The sequence below is a fragment of the Lutra lutra genome, chromosome 2 (assembly GCF_902655055.1).
Source record: "Lutra lutra chromosome 2, mLutLut1.2, whole genome shotgun sequence".
Classification (NCBI taxonomy): domain Eukaryota; kingdom Metazoa; phylum Chordata; class Mammalia; order Carnivora; family Mustelidae; genus Lutra; species Lutra lutra.
Genome location: NC_062279.1, coordinates 26,912,442 through 26,935,605, shown reverse-complemented (window position 1 = coordinate 26,935,605; position 23,164 = coordinate 26,912,442). Strand labels below are relative to the sequence as shown.

The following is a 23,164-nucleotide window of genomic DNA, read 5'->3' as shown; positions in this document are numbered from 1 at the left end:
GTTTTTTTTTTCCTCCAGCTATGTTCTTACAAGAATAATTTTCTGTATTAGACTTTCATTTTATCAAGTTTCTTTTAAGTGCCAACTTCAGCGATCCAGCAACAGTGGATAGTTTATCTTTACCCAAGTTTCACTTTCTTTGCCAGCATTGAAGCTTGTCTGACCAGCTCCCACTGCCTTGTCTCCTTATCTCTCATTGCCTTTTTTTCTCCTCTCTTTAAACTGGTGAAATTGAGGTGTGCATGTTTTGCTTTTCTTCAGAATTATGTAATTTTCTCATGAGCTCCAAAGATCTTGATAACACCACAGTTAGGATACTTTAATACTCTCATGGAAATAATCTGATAGTCAAGGTAAACGCTGAGATTGTGTGGTAATTATAAATTAAATGATACCATTTACTCTCCAGTGTTTTTACTTTTTTCAAATAAATATCTTAGTTCATAAGATCGAGAAGTGCCATGAGGGTTATAATGAAGAAAAATCAAAATGAAAACTGTATGTCCAAGCCTTCCACCTCCCTCCATTCCTGCTACATAGACATAATCAACTCAATACTTACAGAATTTAGATTTCTTAATGTTTCATTTTTAGGCATTATCAGTAGCTCCCTACCATAAGAACTCAGAATTTTTATTATCTCCCACCTCCAGATAAATTTCCCATCCCCCATCATTCCAATAAAGTGATGCCAACATTTGACTGAAATCACGTTTCACTGAACTTTATGACCCAAGACATATCCTTCCGCTGAGCAAATATAAATACTCTTCTTTCACCAACACTGTTTTCTATGGAGTTAACCATTAAATAATTTTTTTTATATGTTTTCTTTCCTTAGTTTTCAAAGTACCAATCACTAAATCATTCCTTTAATTTTCCTATGGAGCTATCAAGCTCTTGTTAGATATCTCTCAAAATCAATCCTATTTATTTTTTCTACTTCCTTCCTTGAGTCTTTTGTTCTAATTTGGGCAAGCTACTGCTCATCTTCAGGATTTTTGTCTTTCACCATCATTTTGGTAATTCCTTTACCTCTTTCCTGTGTTCCACTGACCACTTCTGAGATTTTTTTTTTTCTTGGTATACTCCCTCATTATAATGGAGCACATTCTATTATGGCATTGCAAGCAAAGATATTCTACACAAAACTGGTAATTTGGCTAGATATGGAATGTAAGTTGAAAGCATTTCTCCCCCAAACTGGGAAAGGCATGAGTCCTTTAATTTCTATTATCAACTTTCTAGTTATCAATATTGCAAAATCCAAAGCCCTTCCGAAATTGGATTTTGTTATGTGCAACCTATTCTCTCTTCTCCTGGAAGTTGTTAAGACTCTTATCTTTATCCTGATATTCAGAGATAGCCCTAGAATGTTCTACCTTGATGTGGATGTTTTCATTCATCATACTGGCACATGAGGGACCCTTTCAATGTAAAAATCCATCAGTTTAAAATGGTTTGAAATTTTCCTCCCCTCCACTTTCTCAGTTCTCTTTGTAATTCCCATTGGTCACTTGGCAAACTCTCTGGATTAGATTTATCTTTTTCAACTATTTTTCATCTTTTTGTTTTTCCTCTCTAGGACATTTCCATTTTCTTCCGATGATTTCACTCAATTTCATTACTGCTGTTTTTTATGTTGTGAAGTTTTTTTTGTTGTTGTTGTTTTATTTGTATATAGTATTTCTAGAATATCTTTTTATTTCTCTGAGAAAATGAATGGCTTCGAGGTTTTCCTCCAAATTCTACTTCTTACTGTTGGTCTTTGTCTATCACATTCCAGAGTTTTCTTAAATTATTTGTTGCCATTTTAAAAAAATATTTATTTGAGAGAGAGAGCGAGCAAGCAAGCCAGCAAGCGGGAGTGGGGGAAGGGGCAGAGGGAGATAAAGAATCCCAAGCAGATTCTACATGGAGCCCCCATTCAAAGCCCAATCCCACAGCCGGATTGTGACCTGAGCAGATATCAAATCAGGAGATTAACTGACTGAACCACCCATGCCCCCTTGTTGTTAATTTTTATCTGAGTAGGGCACGTAAAAGGTGACTGAGAAGCTATGTGAAACACCAAATACAAGGTCTTCCCTCTTAGTTTTCTAGTCTTCCTTGGGGCAAGGGATAAACCTGACTGACAACATTCCAGAAGCCATTTAGGGACCTAGGTTTCACTGTTCACTATGCAAGCTTTAACTTATTTTCCCTCTTTTCAGTAAACTCACTATCAACCAACATATTACAAGGCCTTCTATTTTTTAAGATTTTATTCATTTATTTGAGAGGGAGACAGTGAGAGTGCAAGAGTGGAGGTAATAATAATAATAATAATAATAATAAGATTATCTTTTCCAAAGGGAAAATGCATTATTTAAGCTATATGCTATGAAAGTATAGCTCTATTGTCAAAAATAAGCCACTAATCTTCCACTAGGGGAATAAATCTCGTCATGTTCTCAACTAGCTAGTGGTCTTATATATGTCTGTATCTACACATATATGTATATATACTTTTGATACCTAATGATATGCATTATCTTCTCTTGGACCTAGTTTTTAAAATGACAAAATAGTTTTAAACCTTGTGTAGAAACTCTAATTTAGGGAAAAGTAACCAAAGAGAGGAATGGCAAATGCTTCAAAACTGAGAAACCATTAGCCAAACAGGACTCTTAAGAATGCCTTGTATTTTGATACTCATGTGAAAGCCACAGGGGAGTTTCCCAGGGCAACTAATATGAACTAACAGGGAAAGGGCTCTTGGGATTTCTAGTTAGACAAAATCTTAATCTATAATGATCCATTTTTATGAGTAGCTGTAGCCTTTTATAGAACGCAGACTGAGGAAGACAAGAATGGAAGGAACGCTTCAGAAAGGCCACCACAGTTGTATGGGTGAAAGACAAGTTTGGACTAGTATTGTAAGAGGCAAAATAGTTTAAAAACAGAAAAGTCTGAATTGGGATATATATGGAAGATAGAGTTAACAGCACCTGCTGATGGATTCAATATAGAATGGGAGCGAAATAAAGTCGTCAAGTGAGACTCCTGAGTAATTTGAAACAAAGTTTCACGAAGTTTACATAAAGCACGGGAGGCCTAAGATGTTGACACATTTGGGAACCTAGTGGGCTCTGAGGGTGAGAAAGATATTCTTGATGAATATTCACACGTCTTTTTCATCAGGTTTTAAAGAAGCTTTGGTCCTAAAGAGGTAAGGCATGTCACAATCCGTCTCCAGTTCCTCAAATTACTCGACCCCGAAACTAGTGTGTCTGCCTTTTCCTTCAAAACAAGCCATCTAACTCCACGATAGTGAAAAGGATAGTATATTCTCCGAGAAAATTCACACTTAAGGTTCCTCATCTCTGAAGTTCTGAATTTCAACACCAAACGTAGGAATAGCTTTTAGCTTCAGAAATTTCACAGGCCAAAGAACAAGAGTTAAAGAGACTGCAACAAGTACCCTTAGACCCTCAGATCCATCCCCTTCTTCACAGGAATATCCACTAGTATCTCTGAATTATCTAGAATGACCACATAGTTCTATCTGTATTAAGAAACACATGAGGGGCGCCTGGGTGGCTCAGTGGGTTAAGCCGCTGCCTTCGGCTCAGGTCATGATCTCAGGGTCCTGGGATCAAGGCCCGCATCGGGCTCTCTGCTCAGCAGGGAGCCTGCTTCCCTCTCTCTCTCTCTCTGCCTGCCTCTCCGTCTACTTGTGATCTCTCTCTGTCAAATAAATAAATAAAATCTTAAAAAAAAAAAAAAAAAAAGAAACACATAAGGAGGGCACCTGGGTGGCTCAGTGGGTTAAGCCTCTGCCTTCGGCTCAGGTCATGATCTCAGGGTCCTGGGATCGAGCCCCGCATCGGGCTCTCTGCTCAGTGGAGAGCCTGCTTCCTCCTCTCTCTCCGCCTGCCTCTCTGCCTCCTTGTGATCTCTGTCTGTCAAATAAATAAATAAATAAATCTTCAAAAAAAAAAAAAAAAAAAAAAAAAAGAAACACATGAGGAGTATCTTTAGTTGACTAGAGAATATCCATTAGAATAAACACAAAGCTGGGACGCCTGGGTGGCTCAGTTGGTTAAGCGGCTGCCTTCAGCTCAGGTCATGATCCCGGCGTCCTGGGATCGAGTCCCACATCAGGCTCCTTGCTCAGCAGGGAGCCTGCTTCTCCCTCTGCCTCTGCCTACCACTCTGTCTGCCTGTGCTCATGCTCTCTCTCTCTCTAACAAATAAATAAAATAAAAATCTTTAAAAAAAAAAAGAATAAACACAAAGCTCATTAAAATGCTCATTTAGAAAAAAAAATATTCACCTAAGTTCTAATAATTTGTTAAAAATTTTACTATACAAATACATAATGTAGAATTATTTTCACAAAATACATTTACCTCTCCATCAACTGCTTTTGAGAAATGTGAATTTCACTTTACATCTTATCAGGCTTTGACTTCCTCCACCTTCCCTTCCAGTCAATCCCAGTTATCTGACTGAATACCTTTTGGGAAATACAATCTGTGGTTGAAGAGATTAAGTTGCCTGTTATTTAAGAGTTTCTATTAGTATCTGGGGATTTTTAGCATATTTCTGACTCTAAGAGAGTTAAAAGAACGAGTTAAAAGAACAAGATGATACATATAAAATTATTTGGAAAGTTACCTTGCAGACAGCATATTATAAACTTAAATTATCTTAATATGTGGTATTTAAATTTACTATCATTTTTGTCATCCTACCACATTCATCTATTGCTTCAGAGAATTCCTCTTCTCCTGTGGGTATGATTTCCAGTTTTACACGAGGTTCTTCTCAGGGCAAATTTTCCATTCTCTCCTATACTTTCCAATTTGTCAAGACACAACTAAAATGTAACCTTCTCCATCTTTTCACATTCCCTGTCTATTTGCTTTTAAACTTCTGATGGATGGCGTTTATCACGCTGTATCAGGAAAGCCAAGGAATCAGAACCTCAAATGATTTCCCATGAATTCTTTATCTTCTCTTTATCCTTTTCTTGCTTTATACAAGATCAAGAAAATTAACTGCAGTGAGGTCACTTACCTTTCCTTCATTTTAGCCACAGACAGATTATTTCAAGCAGCCTGCCCTGACTCTCAACTGAAGGCAGGAGTAGGTCTAGACTGGTAGCTGCTGTGAGCCTTCCCTTAATTCTTAACCCAGAAAGGTATCAGTAGTTCATCTATAAAGAGCCTCACAGCTTGACTTTGCTACATATTTGTAGAGCACTATTTCCAAGTTGTAAGTACAGCATGAAATTGGATTTTTAACTTAAAATGTATCCCAGGTGAAAAACTTAACCATATGCAAAATGCTTTAAGGGTAGCAGTATCTCCTCAGTGTGGTGGGATGAATCTAGGCATTTCACACCACTGGTGGCTCCTGATGACCCAAGATATCCTTTAGCTTACTTACCCCAGATATCTGAGACATAGTTTCTTTCTTTTTTCTTTTTTTTTTTTTTTAAGATTTTATTTATTTATTTGACAGAGATCACAAGTAGACAGAGAGGCAGGCAGATAGACAGAGAGAGAGGGAGGGAAGCAGGCTCACTGCTGAACAGAGAGCCCGATGCGGGACTCGATCCCAGGACCGTGAGATCATGACATGAGCCGAAGGCAGTGGCTCAACCCACTGAGCCACCCAGGCGCCCCTGAGACATAGTTTCTTAAAGCAACTTCTATTTTACCTTACCTACCAACAGTTTTCCTAAAACATCAGTCTGACTGGCAGTCCCAGTCACCTGAACCACACAGGCCTGCTCATCACTAGAGGCCAAAAAAAGACTCTCATCTGAAAACCAAAGAGCCCACCTTCCTGGTATTATCACCATGTCTTTACACTTTAAGACTTCTGTGAGCCACACAAAAGGCTATAGCCACTGACCAAACTAGATGTTTTGTTTCTTGCCTCTACTAATTTTCTTCTTAATCTTGGCTGCACATTGTAAACACCCAGAGAGGTCTGGAAAAATGATGCCAGGGTTCCAACCAAAATTTGAATGTAAATGGTGTGTGTCCTGAGGGGTGACTTAGATATTCAGATTTTAAAAAACTCAAGTGATTTTAGGATAAACCAAACTTCCTGTACCTAGGAATATGACCTTGTGTATAAATATGGTCCTTAAAATGGGGCCATACTGTAGGGTGGGCCCCTAATCCAATATAGATGATTCCTTCATAAAAAAAAAACAAAAAAACAAACAAAAAAAAAAGTCAAGTGAAGAGACAGAGCCATAGGGAGAATGCCAAGTGAAGATAAAGACAGAGAAGGGGATGGTATCAATATCAATAAGCCAAGAACACCAAAGACTGTCAGCAAACCACCAGATTCTAGGGAAGCAACATGGGACAGTCTTCAGAAGCAATCGACCCTGCCAACACCACGATTTTAGATTTCTAGCCAGAACTTGGAGACACTACATTTCTGTTGTTTAAGCTACCCGTTTTGTGCTACTTCAGTATGACTGACTGCCCCAACCAACTAAACCACTTCGCGTGAATTTTCTTTTAAAGGTTTTATTTATTTGAGAGAGAAAGCACGAACACAAGCATGGGGAAGGGGCAGAGGGAGAAGCAGACTCTCCCCTGAGCAGGGAGATGGACACAGGGCTTGATCCCAGGATCCTGAGATCATGACCTGAGAGGAGGCAGATACCCAACCGAGCCACCTAGGTGCCCCTCATCCCAGACTGGCACTGCAAGGACATACTGCACTCTCTTGGAGTCTAAGTTTTGGAAATAATTCTTTTTTTTTTTTTTTAAAGATTTTATTCATTTATTTGACAGAGAGAGATCACAAGCAGGCAGAGAGGCAGGCAGAGAGAGAGGAGGAAGCAGGCTCCCCGCTGAGCAGAGAGCCCGATGCGGGGCTCGATCCCAGGACTCTGAGATCATGACCTGAGCCGAAGGCAGCGGCTTAACCCACTGAGCCACCCAGGCGCCCCTGAAAATAATTCTTAATAGTTAAGTTCAAAAGCAGGAGAAATCTGACCCAAGATGTGGATGGAGTTTAAGAATTACATAGACATTAAATTCTCGTATTCTTACATAATGCATCATTTCCCTCAGGAAACTGGAGAGAGGCTTGAGAGCCACTGCTCCAAATTCTTAATCTGTGTCTCAAATAATTGTTTCACTTTCAACTCACTCACCTAACCTAACCCTCCACTTCTCAGATGGGGGCTATTTTCCCCCAAGACTTTTTGTGATTTGTGCAATGACTTTTTCCTAAGCTTACATCTTTACACACACACAAATTATCCATATGATGTAGTAAAAGCAAATTCTGAGAATTGCAAATAGTCAATTAAAAAAAATCTGCCCCAGGGGAACCTGGGTGGTTTAGTTGGTTGAGCATCTGACTCTTTGATTTCAGCTCATGTCATGATCCTATGACCATGGGATTGAGCCCTACTTCTGGCTCCATTCTCAGAAGTCTGCTTGACCCTCCTCCTCTATTCCTCCCCCGCTTATGCTCTGTCTCTCTCAAAAAAATATTAAAAAAAAAAATCTGTCCTCCAAAATAGGTAAATAAGACTTTACACCTTCTCAGATCCCCAAAAGACTGAAGCCATTTTGTAATATTTTCCTTTTCTTCCCCTTTACTCTGTCCTTCCTGAAGAACACAGCCCCCACAATATCTACAGAAACAAATACAAATGTTCCTGCCACTTCCTATAGAAATTAGCTTGCATTTTTGGGAAATCTGAATAAAATTAGACCACTGACCTACCTAGTCATATAAAGGAACCTACTGCATAAGCAACAGGATTTGAGTCAGAGCTTGCTTTTTTACAGGATGATCCAGATTATCCTGGTTACTTACTGTGACTTTAGGAAAATTAAATCACCTCTGAGTCCCAGTTTCTACATGAGGAGTAAGATTAATATGTACTTCTAGGTTGTTAAAAATATGAAGGGAAATACAGTATGATAAACCATTCACGTAAAAGTCTCTTTATGAATATTCTGTCATCATCATCTCAGCATTGTAGAACCACCCCTGAGCAAGGCTGCAGAAAAACCTTTCCAGGGGATCCCTGAAGGCAGAAAATACAAAACAACATTACAGTTTTATTTCTATGTTCTAAAGCATTGAATTATCAGGCTTCTTTTAAGAAACCTAATTTTCCTTGCAAGAAAGTAGTAGAATACTTGAAAAATTTTTAAAAAAATATTCACATTTTCTCTAATACCACCTCCCCACCCAGATAAAATACCCAGGGAAATTAAGTTCTCTGTTTAGAATGATATCAGGAAGTCTTGACACTGTCAGTAATAGGATCAGTCTTAGGATGTCTTCATTTCATATGTCACTATGATGATATCCTCAAATCTAAAGTCTTGATTATATCTAATTGCATTTTCAGAAATCACTAGAGTCCTTAACTTAGTCTTAGAGATTCCAGACTATATTACTTTTCTAAGTTCCCAATTTTATGCTGCATATGCATTTATTGTTCTAATTAGTGTACGGTCCTTCCATTATCATCATTCATCACTCAGTTTCAACATAACCTTTTTCACTAAATACGTGTTGAAAGCCACATGAATGCGAAAACTCTGGGGTAATGAACTGGATTCCAATTCAATCAAGTGTTAGAAACTTTTATTGGATTACTTTATATGGATTATTTTACAAAGTCAAGCTCTTTACTTTCTGGCCCCTTGTGGTTTTAGATTTCATGCCGAGGAAGACTGTGGACTAACATTAACATCACAAGAAGAAACATGAGGAAAGCAAATGCTTAGAGAGTCTGAACTTGGGCCTCCACTTGGAAGACAAAGAGAAAATATGGGCCTGACAGCTCCGCAAAAGGTGAGAGAAGAGAAATTATAAACGAGGGATCTATTTGTCACATCATAGAAGGCTATTTGCCCATACTCGCGGTCTAGGAAGACTCCAACTTTATGCATTTGCTCTCCTCTCAAGAAGACCCTTTTCAGAGGCGGAAAGACCCAGAACGTATAATCGGTTCCCATCATAGAACCTGTGAGTAAGAATTTATCTCTGGAAGCAGCGGGTAGGTCACAATTGCTGCTGGCAGGGTCTTCGGATATCCCCAACTGCCACCTGATTGCCTTTTCCACATCTACCTCCCAGTAGTGCCTCCCTGAGGTGAAACCCTCCACACCCAACACAGTGGCACCAAAAATGAATTTCCCTGGGCTGCCAGGAATGTCCTGCTGGACATTTCTGAGACTCACACTTCTTAGATCCTCAGATAAGACCAGAAAGGGATGAGCTGTTTTAGGATCCAAAGTGACAGCTCCTGCAGGGAGAAAGAAATTCATTTAAATTTGGTTAGAGTCATCCATGCCACCACCAGACATGGAGGATTTCTAACAAGAGGAAGCTTGTCAGTGAATGGGTACAAGTTGCAGGCATAGATATGGGAAAAGGCAATCTAAAAGTTCAGCAAAGGTGACCTCTGAGCTTTGTTTCAAGAACTGGACATCACAGAAGAGAAGGTCAGCAAGATACTGGAAAGAGATGCAATCTGAGGAGGAAGAAGACTAACGGAGGTTAGAAGTTAGTTAGAAGACTACTCGGAGGTTTAAGAGAACCTGTCAGACCAGAAAGGAATTTTGGCAGACTGTAAAAATGGTATCCAATTTTAGTCACATTATCAGCTGGGAGCCAACTCTGTTCCCCTGAAGATCTCCAATCCTGGAACTCCAGGCTTCTTTCCCCTAAAGACTCATTAGAATCTCCTAACAGAGCAGGCTTTTCCCAGTGACTGGCTGTGATTCCCCGTGATTCCTGGGTTTTCCCTGTGACTGAATTGCTCTCCCCTTAAATATCACCACAGTGTGACACAGATGCCTAGAAACTGTTGCCAGCAGGCTCTTAATACTGAGTAAATCAAAAGAACATATTAACAGAGGGGAAAGCCTGTGGGAATCCTCCAGAAAAAAATCAAGCTGTGAACAAGAGAGCTCAATGTGATTTCTTATACTTGAATGAAAGTGACACTTTACTTCGTATCTCAAACTGTTTCTTGTCTCTTTCTCCTCAACTGTTAAATATTGTGATTTCTCAGGGCATAGGCTGGATCTTCCTTTTCATAGCTTGTACTCCTTTCTCCCTAGGTGACTTCACCTAGCCTTAGTTTTCAATACCTTCTATAGGTTCATGGCTTACTTCGTAAAGAAGCTGCCAAATACCAGTTAGAAATAATGGAAGCATTTCACACATACTATGTCCAAAATGGAACTTCAAAACTACCCCTTTTCAGTTCTACTTCAGTTAATAGCATATTTACTTCTTCAGTTGCTAAACCATAAACCAAAAAGCCTGGAATAGTTCCTTGTATCTTACTTTAATGTCTAATCCAGCAGAAAGTTTTGCTGCCAAATGAACTGGAAGGATAATTCCAGACTTCAAATTGTATCAAAAAGCTGTAGTAATCAAAACAGTATGGGGGTGCCTAGGTAGCTCAGTTGGTTAGGCATCTGCCTTTGGCTTGGGTGTTGATCCCAGGGTTCTGGGATTGAGCCCCACGTCGGGTTCCCTGCTCAGCAGGGAGTCTACTTCTCTTTCTTCCTGTGTTCTCTCTCTCTTAAATAAATAAATAAAATCTTAAAAAAAAAAAAAAAAACCCAAAACCAGTGTAGTACTTCACAAAAACAGACGGAAAACCCAGAAATAAACCCACAACTATATGGTCAATAGATCTTCAACAAAGCAGGAAAGAATATGCAACAGAAAAACAAAACTGGACAGCTACATGCAAAAGAATCGAATGGGACCACTTTCTTTCTTTATATGAAAAAATAAACTCAAAATGGATCAAAGACTTAAATGTGAGAACTGAAACCACAAAAATCCTAGAAGAGAACACAGGTGGCAATTTCTCTGACATAGGCCATAGCAACATTTTCTAGATAGGTCTCCTGAGGCTAGAGCAATAAAAACAAAAATAAACTACTGAGCCTATATAAGAATAAAAAACTTCTGCACAGTGAAGGAAACAATCAACAAAACTAAAAGACAACCTACTGAATGGGAGAAGATACTTACAAATGACATATACAATAAAGGGTTAGCATCCAAAATACATAAAGAATTGATACAACTCAACACCTGAAAAACAAAAAAATAAAACTAAAAAGGTGGCACCTGGGTGGTTCAGTGGGTTAAAGCCTCTGCCTTCGGCTCAGGTCATGATCCCAGGGTCCTGGGATCGAGCCCCACATCAGGCTCTCTGCTCAGCAGGGAGCCTGCTTCCTCCTCTCTCTCTCTCTCTCTGCCTACTTGTGATCTCTGTCTGTCAAATAAATAAAAAAATTTAAAAAAAATTAAAAAAAATAAAACTAAAAAAAGGGGCAAAAGACATGGGCAGACATTCTCAAAATTAGATATACAGATGATCAACAGACACATGAAAAGATGTTCAACATCACTCATCATCAGGGAAGTGTAAATCTAACTATAATGAGATACCATCTCATACCCGTCACAATGGCTGAAATCAACAACACAAGAAACAACAGGTGTTAGTGAAGATGTGGAGAAAAAGGAACCCTAATACACTGTTGGTGGAAATGCAAACTAGTACAGACACTGTGGAAGTATGGTAGCTCCTCAGAAACTTAAAAATAGAATAACCTTACAATCTAATTGTACTACTGGGTATCTACCCCCAAAATACAAAAACACTAATTCCAAGGGCCACATGTATCCCACTGTTCGTAACAGTCAAGATATGGAAGCAGCCCAAGTGTCCACTGACTGATGAAAGGATAAACTGGTATATATATATACACACACAGACACACACACAATGGAATACTATTCAGCCATACAAAAGAATGAAATCTTGCCATTTCAAACAACACGGTTGGAAATACATAGTGTTGAATGAAATAAGTCAGTCAGAGAAAGACAAATAACCACATTAATTTCACTCATATGTAGAATTTAAGAAACAAACAAAGAAAAAAAGAGACAAACAAAAAAAGTATTAATTATACAGAACAAACTGATGGCTTCCGGAGGGAAGGTGGTGGGGGATGGGTGAAACAGGTGAAGGGGATTAAAAATACACTTATGATAAGCACTGAGTAATGAACAGAACTGCTGAATCACTATACTGTACACCTGAAACTAATATAACACTGCCTGATGACAATATGAGGATTAAAACAATAAAAAAGAAAACATAAATCATAGAGTAAGAGAAATATTTGCAAAACATCTGAAAAAAGGACTGGTAATCAGAATAATATATAAAGAAATCACAGCACTAAATAATACACAACACAATTTTTAAAAATACTGAAAATGTTTATAGATATACTTCAAAGAGATACAATCAAGTGCAAATAAACACATGAAAATATGCTCAAAATCACTAGTTATTTCAGAAACACAAATTAAATTTAAAGTGAAATACAACTACATACCTACTTGGTCTGCTTTATTTATTTTTTTAAGTTACTTTTTTAAATATAATTTTAAGTTTTTTGTTTGTTCTTTTTTTTAATTTGAGAGAGAGAGAAAACATGAGCAGGGAGAGAGGGAGAAGGATAAGAAGACTCCCCCCTGATGAGGGAGTCTTATGTGGGGCTCAATCCCAAGACCCTGGAGATCATGGCCCAAGTCTAAGACAGATGCTTAACCCAATGAGCCACTTAGGGATCCCAGGTCTGCCTTAAATAAGTAAAAAAAAAATGACAATACGAAATGCTAGTGAGGATGTGGAGTAACTGAATCTCATACATCACCAGTGGGAATGCAAAATGACAAAGTAAGTTTGGAAAACAAATTTTACAATCCCTTTCCTAGATACGCAATGAAGAGAAATGAAGTCATGGCCGCATAAAACTCTGTAAGCAAGTATTTGCAGCATAGATTTGGAAACAACTCAAGTGGCCTTGGAATTGCAAGAGAATAAATGGTGGTATCTTCATAAAATGGAGTATCCCACAACAACAAAGAGGAATAAACTACTGATACACAGCAAACCTGGATGTGCCTCAAATGCTTCACACTAAGTGAAAAAAGCCAGACACGAAAGGCCACATACTGTATGGATCCACTGACAGGGCATTCCAGAAAAGGCAGAACTATGGGGTAGGAGATAATAAATCTTTCATTATACTTCCTGACATTCTTTCTTTCTTTTTTTAAAGATTTATTTATTTGAGACACAAAAAGAGAAAGAGAAAGAGAGAGAAAGTAGGAGCCTGAGGGCACAAAGGGTGAGGGAGGGAGAGAATCTCAAGCAGAGCTCATACTCAGGATCCTGGGATCATGACCTGAGCCAAAATCAAGATGCTTAACTGACTGAGCCATTCAGGCAACCCAACATTTTTTCCCTAGAAGTTTAGTTTTTTCCTTTTTTTTTTTTTTTTTTTCTATCAGACTCTGCTTGCAATCCTGTTTCAGGCTTGGAAAAGTGGGAAAAGATATGCAAAAGAGAGCCTTTCAACATAAGATCATACAATTATTTTCTTGATAGTTATCCAACGTATATAATGTATTAAACTCTCCAGTCATTTTAAATCCTTAAGCTCTCTGGAATCTACTTTTATTTATGGTAGGATGTTCACCTGATTCTCAGATACAAAAATCAAGTGTCCTGTTACTATGGATGTGTGTCAACTTACTTTGGAGAGTGTTGAGCATCGTGCTCATTCCTGTTACTTGGCATAGACTCAGGTCTGTGATATGAGCGGGCTCCAGACACTCAAGCAGTACTGATTCGCTCCTATTAAAGAAAAGACAATCTCAGCTATCTGTGCAGACCCAAGGCCCCCACCAATCCAGAGAATGGATGTCATTACATGACCTCATGATCCTTACTTACCCCAATATCTCTACTCTTGCGTGCTCACGTTTCAGACCCTGAATCCCACCCCAATGTTTCCATTCCTTTCCAAAATGAAACTTACCTTTCCACAGAATATTTCGCATTCTACAGGGTGAGAAAGAGATAAGGTTACTATCTGAGCCACACTTCTGGTATTTCAGCCATGCCTCTTCTGAGCTGTGCCCCTGAAAATTATGTTCTAATGATGAAACTTGATTTGTATGTAATTTCCCCAGCTTTGTGGTGCTAAATCTCAGAGATCAGATTTTAACACTGATTAGTAAAAGTCAGAAAAATGCTTGAAATTATTGTTACATTCCCAAGGGAAATGTTCGTGTTTTTTGTCTTCTTAGTTTTATTACAGTTGGGTACTGTATAGTTATTTTATATGGAATCTGGAACCTGCTCAATCAGATGATGTCTTGGCAAGATTTATATTTATTCTGGGTATCTTTTCTTTCTTTTATTAAATAAATTTAACATGTAACAGTAAGTTTAAGGTGTATAGTGTGTTATTTTGATACTCTTGTATAATGTAATGATTGCCAATATAGCAATATTTATAACATCATACAATTATAATACTGTATTGTTTTATATATTCATTATACCATGCATTAGATCTCTATGGCTTATTATTATTCATTACAAGTTTGTACCTTGAAACACCATCACTCTTATCAATGCCCCTCCACCCCTACCCCACTTCCCCAATAACCAACATTTTACTTTTGTTTTTTAAACACATTTAAATTTTTTTAGATTCCACATATAAGTGACATCATGCAATAGTTGTCTTTCTCCCTTATCTTGCTTAAAGGTATCATGTGCTCAAGGTCTATCCATGTTGTCTAGATGGAAGGATATTTTCCTTTCTCCTGATATTCCATTATATAAATGTAATATAACTCTATTATATAAATGTACTACATTACATAAATGTAATATAATCCCATTATATAAATGTACTACATTTTTTTCGTTCATTCATCTGTTAATGGGCATTTGGGTTATTTCCAAACATGGGAGTGTGTGTATCCCTTTGAAATCCTGTTTTCATTATCCTCTAAGTCCTCTAAGTATATGCCCAGAAGTGGAATTGCTGGAACATACAGTTAATCAATTTTTAATTTTTTGAAAATTTAAAAAAACCTCCATATTGTTTTCCCTCCCTTTTTGCCACATCTTCACCAGCACCCATCATCTCTTACTGAAGAGAGCCATTCTAACAGCTGAGAGGATTTACCTAACAGCTGTGGTTTTGATTTGCATTTTTCAAAGGCTGTATTTTCCATACCTTACCTCAGCTATCTTATCCTGAATAGTCATCACTCGAACTCTGCCCATTTACTTTCTTTTCATACACTGGGGAACAAGAGTTGAGTAGGTGAGGAACGCGCTAATAAACTGAGGACAGTGGATGGAACTAGGTCAGAAGCTGAGCTTAACTGAGTCACACCTACCTTACCTGTCCTGAAGTAGGTTTGGCCCTAGAATAGAACCTAATGGTTTAAGTGTAAAGGCTTCTCAAATAAGAGCACCCACTTTGCAAACATAAGCCTGGTGGCAGAAGGATATGGATAGAGTCTTAAAAAGACAATAATTTACTTTTTGAAAGGTAATGCATGCTACAAGGTTTAAAATATGCAATATTATACAAATAAATCTCACCCTTGTTTCTCCAGGGTTACTGCTCAATGTTTGTGTTCTAATCTTTGTGTTTATTTTGCCAAAGGCAGTCTGTGAATGTTAATGAGCATATGTCTATACATAGATAAATATTCACTAAAACCAAACAAAAGGCAGTTCTACATGTTTTCACTTTAACTAAATATCCTGAAAATAACTTTACCACTATGGAATTATTTCATTCTTTTTTTCTGGTTGCAGAATATTCTACTGTACTGATGTGTCATAATTTGACTAATCAATTATTTTAGGGACCTCTCAATTCAAACTAATTATTGATAGCCTCAAGGTGAGAATTCATATCATGAAGTAGCTTTCCACTAGGCCAGGATTTTAGACAACTTATAATGTTTTTGGTGACTGAAAAACAGCCTATACCACCCTCATGTATGTTTGAAAACCATCGAATATTCTACAACTGACCCCTAATGAGTACTGTCCACCTCTCCCTTCTCAAATATTGTAATGACGATCATTTCTGGAATCTTACCTGGAGAAACGCTAAGTTGTATTCCCCACACTTCTTCTCTAGCTCTGCAATGATCCTTTGGAGGCTGCAGATATGTTCAGAAAGCCTGACTTCACTCTCCTTCAGCTTATTCATGTTCTCTTTCCCCAAATCGCTCAGTCTCTGCAGAAGCATCTCCTTATTAGTATTTAACAAGTGGTTAACTTCTTTTATTCACTAATTTAACCATCCCTTAAACCCGACTCACTGCCTGCCATTTCAGAAATACATATAATTAGATAAGGCCCAATACCCCTTTGTGTTAAGGAAGACATCTCAATTGAAACTTGATTCTTTGACACAATGTATTTATATTGCTGTGGAAGGTGTGCACGTAGACCACTTATTCAGAAAACAACCCGACCGTAAAACCAATCATATTATTTTGCCATTTTGTTCAGAAAGTTTCCTATTTCCTTTATTAAGATTTGATTCTATTAATTTAATCAATTAATAAGAAATAAACAAGCCACTGATTTTTTTAATCCTTTCAAAGATGCTGTTATTTTTTTTCTTAAAGAACACAAATGATGCGTATTATACCCTACTGCTGATGTCACAGCTTTTTTTCTTAAAAAATAATATGCTCTTGGAGAGCATTCCTTATCTGTACACATAAAGCTGTGTTATCTTTTCTAAAAGCTGAAGAGCATCCCACTGTAAGTACATAAGACAACTTATTTTGAGAGTCCTTTATTGATGGATAGAGGTTGTATTTAATCTCCTGCTATCATAAACATTACAGTGTTAATAATAATGCCTAATAGTTACTGACTGCATAATATGTACAAACACTGTTTAAAGAGCTTTATGTAGATTATCACACTCAATCCTCACAGTAGTATTATAAAGTAGGGGCATTATCCCCATTTTAATAGTGAAGGAAACTGAGTCACAGGTTGAACAATGTGTACAGGTTAAATTAGCCACTTATAGACTAGTAAATAGCAGAAGCCAGATAGGAACCTCATCAATCTGGCTTCAAAGACTACCTCTAAACCATGGCTTTATACTGGAATATTTACAGCATTCCCTATTCTTATATCTTTTTATAGGCGTGTAAGTATATTATAAGAAAATGATCAGAAATAGAACTGCTGGGTGAATATATATATTCTTTTAATACATTCATGGTTGTCACTGGATGTCTCATTTTTAGAATTGGCATAATGCTCGGCTCTCCTTTCTCTCATTTCCCAAACACTGTGAGCATGTAGTTTTCCACCTCTCACCTGTAGCGCTTCCTGGGATTTCTCCTTCAGCTCTGTGGCAAACTCCATCAGTTGATTCAGACCATCTTCCCTCATGTTGAAGTTGAACACACCCCCTTGCAGCCTCTGGAAATTCGTCTTCTCTTCAACCATCAACTGGAACCTTATCCTATATTCAGACTCAATCATGTCTTTAAAATCCTGTTCTTCTCCCTTCAAGACAGATAAAGGTATGACAGACTTCAAGTTAAACACCACAGATACATATTTACGGTCAGTTTCCAGACCTAACTCTGATATAAAGACAAAATCTGAAGTACAGGGAAAGAAATAAAAGGCATAAATACAAAGGAAAAAGAAAGTTTTGAGCCAAGATGAACTAACACATCACCATAATCTTAAAATGTGAAATGCAGGTAAAAAAATGTTAATTGACTTAGAAAACTGAGAAATCTAAGATCAACATGACAAAGAGGAGATGAGGAAAACTGAAAGGTGGGGCAAATGGCTTTTGCAAACGCTTTGGATAGGGACAATGAGGATACAGGAATGAAAGGGTGACTCCCAAGGTTTTTAGAGAAAGCAACTGGAACAGAAAAAGGGAAACAAGAAAGAGAGAGATCCAAGGTGGGGACTGTATCAGCAGCTCAGGTTTTGACATCCTGATTCTAAATAGTCACTTAGACATCCAAAGAGCGATGCTCAGTAGGAAGATGAACATGAAAGTCTATCTATCACCTGGAAGACTGAGCTAGAGATGTACATTGGGAGTAGACAGCTTAATTATATTTCATCTCATGAGACTTCATGGAATTGAGATTTATCCAGAACCTGACCACTGCTCATGACCTCAACAGTCCCCCCGTGGGTGTCCCCACCTCTGCTCTCACCCTCCTACAGTCTAGTCTTAACCTCAGCAGCCAGAGTGCTTCTGTGAAAACTGAAATTCAATCAAGCTACCCCTGTTCAAAATTTTCCACTGGTTTTCCTATTTCATTCAAAGTCAGCAGCCCTATATGATTTGGCCCCCTTATCTTCTGACCTCACCTACCAGCTTCCACTGCCTTCCCAACCCCAAATGAGTACATACCAGATTCTTCCCAAGACTGCCTAACTCAATTCCTCACCAGCTTGAGTTTTTTCAAATGCCACTTTTTAATCAAGGTCACTTTATTTCAAAGTACACCCCATTATGCTTTCCTTTTTTTTTTTTTAAAGTCTGCATAGCATTTACCACATAACATTCATTTTACTTGCTTTGTTCACCTTCCTTCAGTTACAGAAGGGCTGACTTCCCCCCCCCCTCCTGCTGCTAAATCCCCAGCACCTAGTATAGTCTCTGGCAAAAGCAGGGCCCCAATATCTGTTGAATGTATGGTGTTTAAGGCTGAAAAAATGGGGATCAGTTGAAAAATTCTTGGAGAGCCAGTCAATTCTCCTCCTCTACCATCCTCAAGTGGCCATTTATTCTCTTTAAAAACTGAAAGGAAGAAGACCCAGAATCTGGGATACTTGGCACAGAACACAGTTAAATACGAAGAAAAGATGTGAAATCAGAAGTGAAATGCGGGCATAACAGAGGACAAGCCCTCATTTCAGACGTAATTCTCAAACTGCCTTTTAAAATCGTTTCAAGATTTATATGGCTACCAACAGTAGAGGAGATATTCATTCTCCCCTGGCTTGGTATAAACTGTGTTATTAATCTTCTTTGCCTGTCAATAAGGCTCGCAAGTGATGTTTCACAAATTTAAGAGTTAATCTGTACTTCTCTTATCATAAACAAAGTTCAGGATCTTTTTAAATGCTCAAAAGATAGTTGCATTTTCTGTTCTGTGAAAACTCCTTCAATTATTTTTCCATTGAATTTCTAGCCTTTTGCTTATTGACTTTTAAGAACCCTTTATTCGTAAAGAAATTAACACTTTTCATACCTATGGATTTCAAATATTTTTCCCGCTTTGTTATTTATCTTCTGACTTTATGTTATTTGCTATCCAACATTATAGGTAATTGCCTGCTCAGACTGGAGATAAGCACTGACCTGAATCATCACCATTCTTTCTTGCTCATCAGCCAATATGCTTTTAGCTACTTCAAGTTTCTCCTTCAATGTGTTCAATATCTCCTGGAATAACTCCTGCAGAGAAACAGATCACAGAATTCTAGCTCAAGTAATTGCTTTACAACAGTTAGCTTTTTAATCGGAGACTTCGGAAAAGGCCAATAGCCCCACATTGGCTTAGCCTCGAAGTTTGTCTAAATATGGTACTTATCTAGTACTCTTTGATAAACAGAGCCTGAGGCAATGGTCTTGGGGGGTCAGGAAATCTGTCCTCCAAATAAATTAGTAAGAGGAGGCAGCCAGTGCCTAAGTGTTCTGGGATCTGCAGGAGGCTCACCCTGTAACTGCCAGCAGCCTCTTGGACTCCGAACACCACGTGACTCTCGTGCCCCTCGGAGTGGAAGCACTGGCCACAAAGCAGCATTTGGTCGTCATCACAGAACAGCTGCAGTGGCTGTTGGTGTTCCTCACAGTAGACATCTTCTGGGATTTTTTGCTGTAACTGGGAGCTGAGCTTCTTGGACATCCCTGCAGGTGCCCTGGACGATGGCTCCTATCGTGGAAAACTCCCCTGCACTCTGAACCGAAGAGAGTCACGGTGAATTGGGGGCACTCACACTTGCCGACCTGTCACTGTGCAACCCACAACCAAGCATCAGAGCAGGTCCACGCCTTCGGAACTCCTCAAACTAGCAGGTCTTCCTCGGCCACACGCTTGGGGGAGAAAAGACACAAGGAGTTACACCAAGTCCTCAGTTTGGAGGGGCTCTCGTGTTTTCTGCGGATTTACAGCTATTGGCTGAGAATTAGTTATAAATGTTCGCACATCGTTTTCATGTAAGGTGTTTAAAAAGAAAAAAAAATGCAGCAAAAGATAAAAGAAAAGGTACTTACGGAAAAGCAAGGCGCGTTAATAAGCATTGGAGGAACATCCGGGACTAGAGTGACGCAAAAGCCTGGCTTTAGGCATTTAAGGAAGTGCTCCCTCTCCCAGGAACTGCGCAAACCATAATGTGCTGGCTGCTTCCCGTGCCTCCTTAAGAGGGAGCGGCACGTGGGTGCCAACTTTAAGGAGGCGCCCATTTTCAGGCTCTTCTAAGTCCGCATGCGCCTGAGAGCGAGGCACCTCAAGTGTCATGTACAAAGCCCAACACATGTGTCGCCTGAGAGCTGGCCAATAAAGATACCGGTTAAAAAAATATAAAGGCAACCCCCAAAATAACAACTTTCCAAAAATACTAAAGAGATTTTTTTTTAATTCAGGAAACAGAACAAGGCATTATCTCCAGCATCCCCGTTTCCAGACAATTCTGATTCCCTCGAGCGACAATTCTATGTCTTCTCTAGAAACATTATCTCAAAAGGGGTTAACCACTGAATTTGGGAAACTTTTTTTTTCTTTTCTAATTCCATCTCCAGCCATTGTTATGGTGGTCACACCATAGTACAAAGTATTGATTTCTTTAAAAAAAATTCCTCTATCCTATTTACATTTGTTCCCATTTCATCTCATTAACCACCTCTTTGGACAAAGTCCCTTGAAACAAATCAACCTGACAGACCTAAAAACCCTCTAATCTGTGGATTTACTACCTTCTCCCCTACCCCAGCCCCATGCTTTCACTACCACTGAAACCTGGTGATTAACTAGACCTCCCGCCCTTTCATTATTTTTAAGATATGCAAAACATTTTTATAATTCTGAAGTTGATTAACTGTATATATGAGATAACTTCGTTATTTGTTAGGATAAATATAAATAAAGCAGCCATTTTCAAAGTATGGTTCTCAAGACTTGATTTGCCTTTTTACCATGTTGACATGTGCACTAATCACAGATAAAACTGTTGCCATCTTTCCATTAATCAAGGAAGTAGCACCAACTGTTGTCATGTATTGTATTTTTCTTTTTTCCTTTTTGAAAATTTTTTCTTTATTTCAGAGAGAGAGCAAGCACACAATCATGAGTTGGGGGAGGGGCAGATGGAGAAGCAGACTCCCCGCTGAGCTGGGATCAATACGCAGCGTTGATCCCACAACCCAGGATCATGACCTATGCTGAAGGCAGATGCTTAGCTGACTGAGCCACGAAGGCGCCCCTGTACTGTATTTTTCAATTTCTACATACTTGCATACTCCCAGTTAATTTTTTTTTACTTGAGTATTCTTAATTTCTTAATTCCACTCTTGAGTACAGGATTTAATTACTATTCTTGGGTGACAAAATGAAAATTATGTATAAAGCACTTATGCTGCATATAGGAATACAGTGGTTGTTTCAAGAAAAACACTTTCTATAACTGAGTTACAAGCCATACTAGCCACACTTTTTCACAGCACATTTTTTTTGTTGAAAGAAGAAATGAGACAAATGTGGTTATTCAGATGTAGCAAATTGGAAGATATTTTCTCAAACACTAACAGAGTGACCCTGTCATTTCAAGGAAACCAACTGAGTGTCTTAGTTGTCAATGATAAAATTCTGGCTTTGGAAAACTTGTATCTACTATTGAAGCCTGACAGCTTCTCAAGACCTTGACAGCTTCTTTTCTGACAAAATTGGTGGTGATATTAACAAATGTGACTTGGATATTGTATATTGAAATACATCAACATGTGGAAAGTCTGAAAACTCAGTGAACCAATATTTTCTGAAAGACCAAAACGTGATATTATGAGATTATGCAAGGGTAAAATGTGGATGCAAAGTGTAAGATAGACCAATATTTTAATGTAACAGAAAACATTATTGGTGATTTCAGGAAGAAAAGTCACAATTATCTGAAAAAAAGCTATTAGAATGTGCTCTCCTTTTCCAACAATGTACTTCTATAAGGACAGATGTTCTTCATACAAGTAAAATAGCACTGCAGTAGATGGAATGCTGGAGCAGATGTAATAGGTAACAGCTACTGAATGAACCAGAAATTAAAGAGATTTGCAAAATTGTAAAACCATGTCCCTCTTTCCTGTAACTGCTCAGAGGATTCCTCATAAAAATGTTAGGTTTACTTTTAATAAGTTGATACTTTTTTTTAACCTAAGTTTTAACTTGTAATACAAGGACTACAGATAGGACACACAAAATGCTTTTTGGGCTCTTCATCAATAATTTGAGTGCAGAGTAGTTGTGAGGCCAAAGTTCAGAGAAGGCATATTCCTTAGAAATGGGATTCCTGGGGCGCCCGGGTGGCTCAGTGGGTTAAAGCCTCTGCCTTTGGCTCAGGTCATGATCCCAGGGTCCTGGGATGGAGTCCAGCATCGAGCCCCGCACCGAGCCCACCCCCCCCCACCACATCGAGCTCTCTGCTCAGCGGGGAGCCTGCTTCCGCCTCTCTCTCTGCCTACTTGTGATCTGTCAAATAAATAAAATCTTAAAAAAAAAAAAGAAAGAAATGAGATTCCTGGTAAAAATATACCCATAATTTTGGTACATTTTACCAGATTCCAATCATAAATTTGTACAATTTTGCATTCCAAGCAACACGAGAAAGGGTGTCAAATTTTTTGCCCACTTGGTAGGTGAGAAATGGTATCTTTATATATTTTCAGTTTACACTTTATAGAAGATTTATTTATTTTAGAGAGTGAGTGTGCATGAGTGTGAGCAGCAGGGGGAAGGGGCAGAGAAAAGAGGACAGGGAATATTAAGCAGACCGCATGCTTCCAACGTGGGGCTTGATCTCTGTGGGCAGCTGAGATCTTGACCTAAGACAAAATCAAGTGTTTGCTGCTTAATTGCCCATCCCATCCAGGCACCCCCTACATTTTATTTTCATATGCTAAAGGGCTATTTCATTTCTTTTCCTGTGAACTGTGTTTTAGACTTTTACCCGTTTTCTTTTACTAGG

The 23,164-nt window shown here is 38.5% G+C and overlaps 1 protein-coding gene across 5 annotated transcripts in view; it reads right to left on the bottom strand.

Moving 5' to 3' along the window:
• The window catches only part of TRIML2 (tripartite motif family like 2), a 46,057-nt gene extending 26,085 nt beyond the window's left edge, over positions 1–19,972 (bottom strand). For 3 of the 5 annotated variants that reach the window (XR_007125402.1, XR_007125403.1, XR_007125405.1), the window contains exons 1-7: positions 19,651–19,972; positions 19,293–19,388; positions 17,270–17,461; positions 16,020–16,160; positions 13,923–13,945; positions 13,638–13,738; positions 9,231–9,295 (exon numbers count right to left, since the gene is read on the bottom strand). Coding sequence is in view for 1 of the 5 variants with exons in the window: in XM_047719770.1 (XP_047575726.1) it covers positions 8,706–9,295; positions 13,638–13,738; positions 13,923–13,945; positions 16,020–16,160; positions 17,270–17,461; positions 19,293–19,388; positions 19,651–19,839 (1,332 nt within the window). In the remaining 4 variants the exon portion in view is untranslated. Of the gene's footprint in view, positions 1–8,657; positions 9,296–13,637; positions 13,739–13,922; positions 13,946–16,019; positions 16,161–17,269; positions 17,462–19,292; positions 19,389–19,650 lie in introns of those variants that run through there. The other 2 variants (XM_047719770.1, XR_007125404.1) reach the window with 2 other exon arrangements.
• Between the last annotated feature and the right edge of the window lie 3,192 nt (positions 19,973–23,164).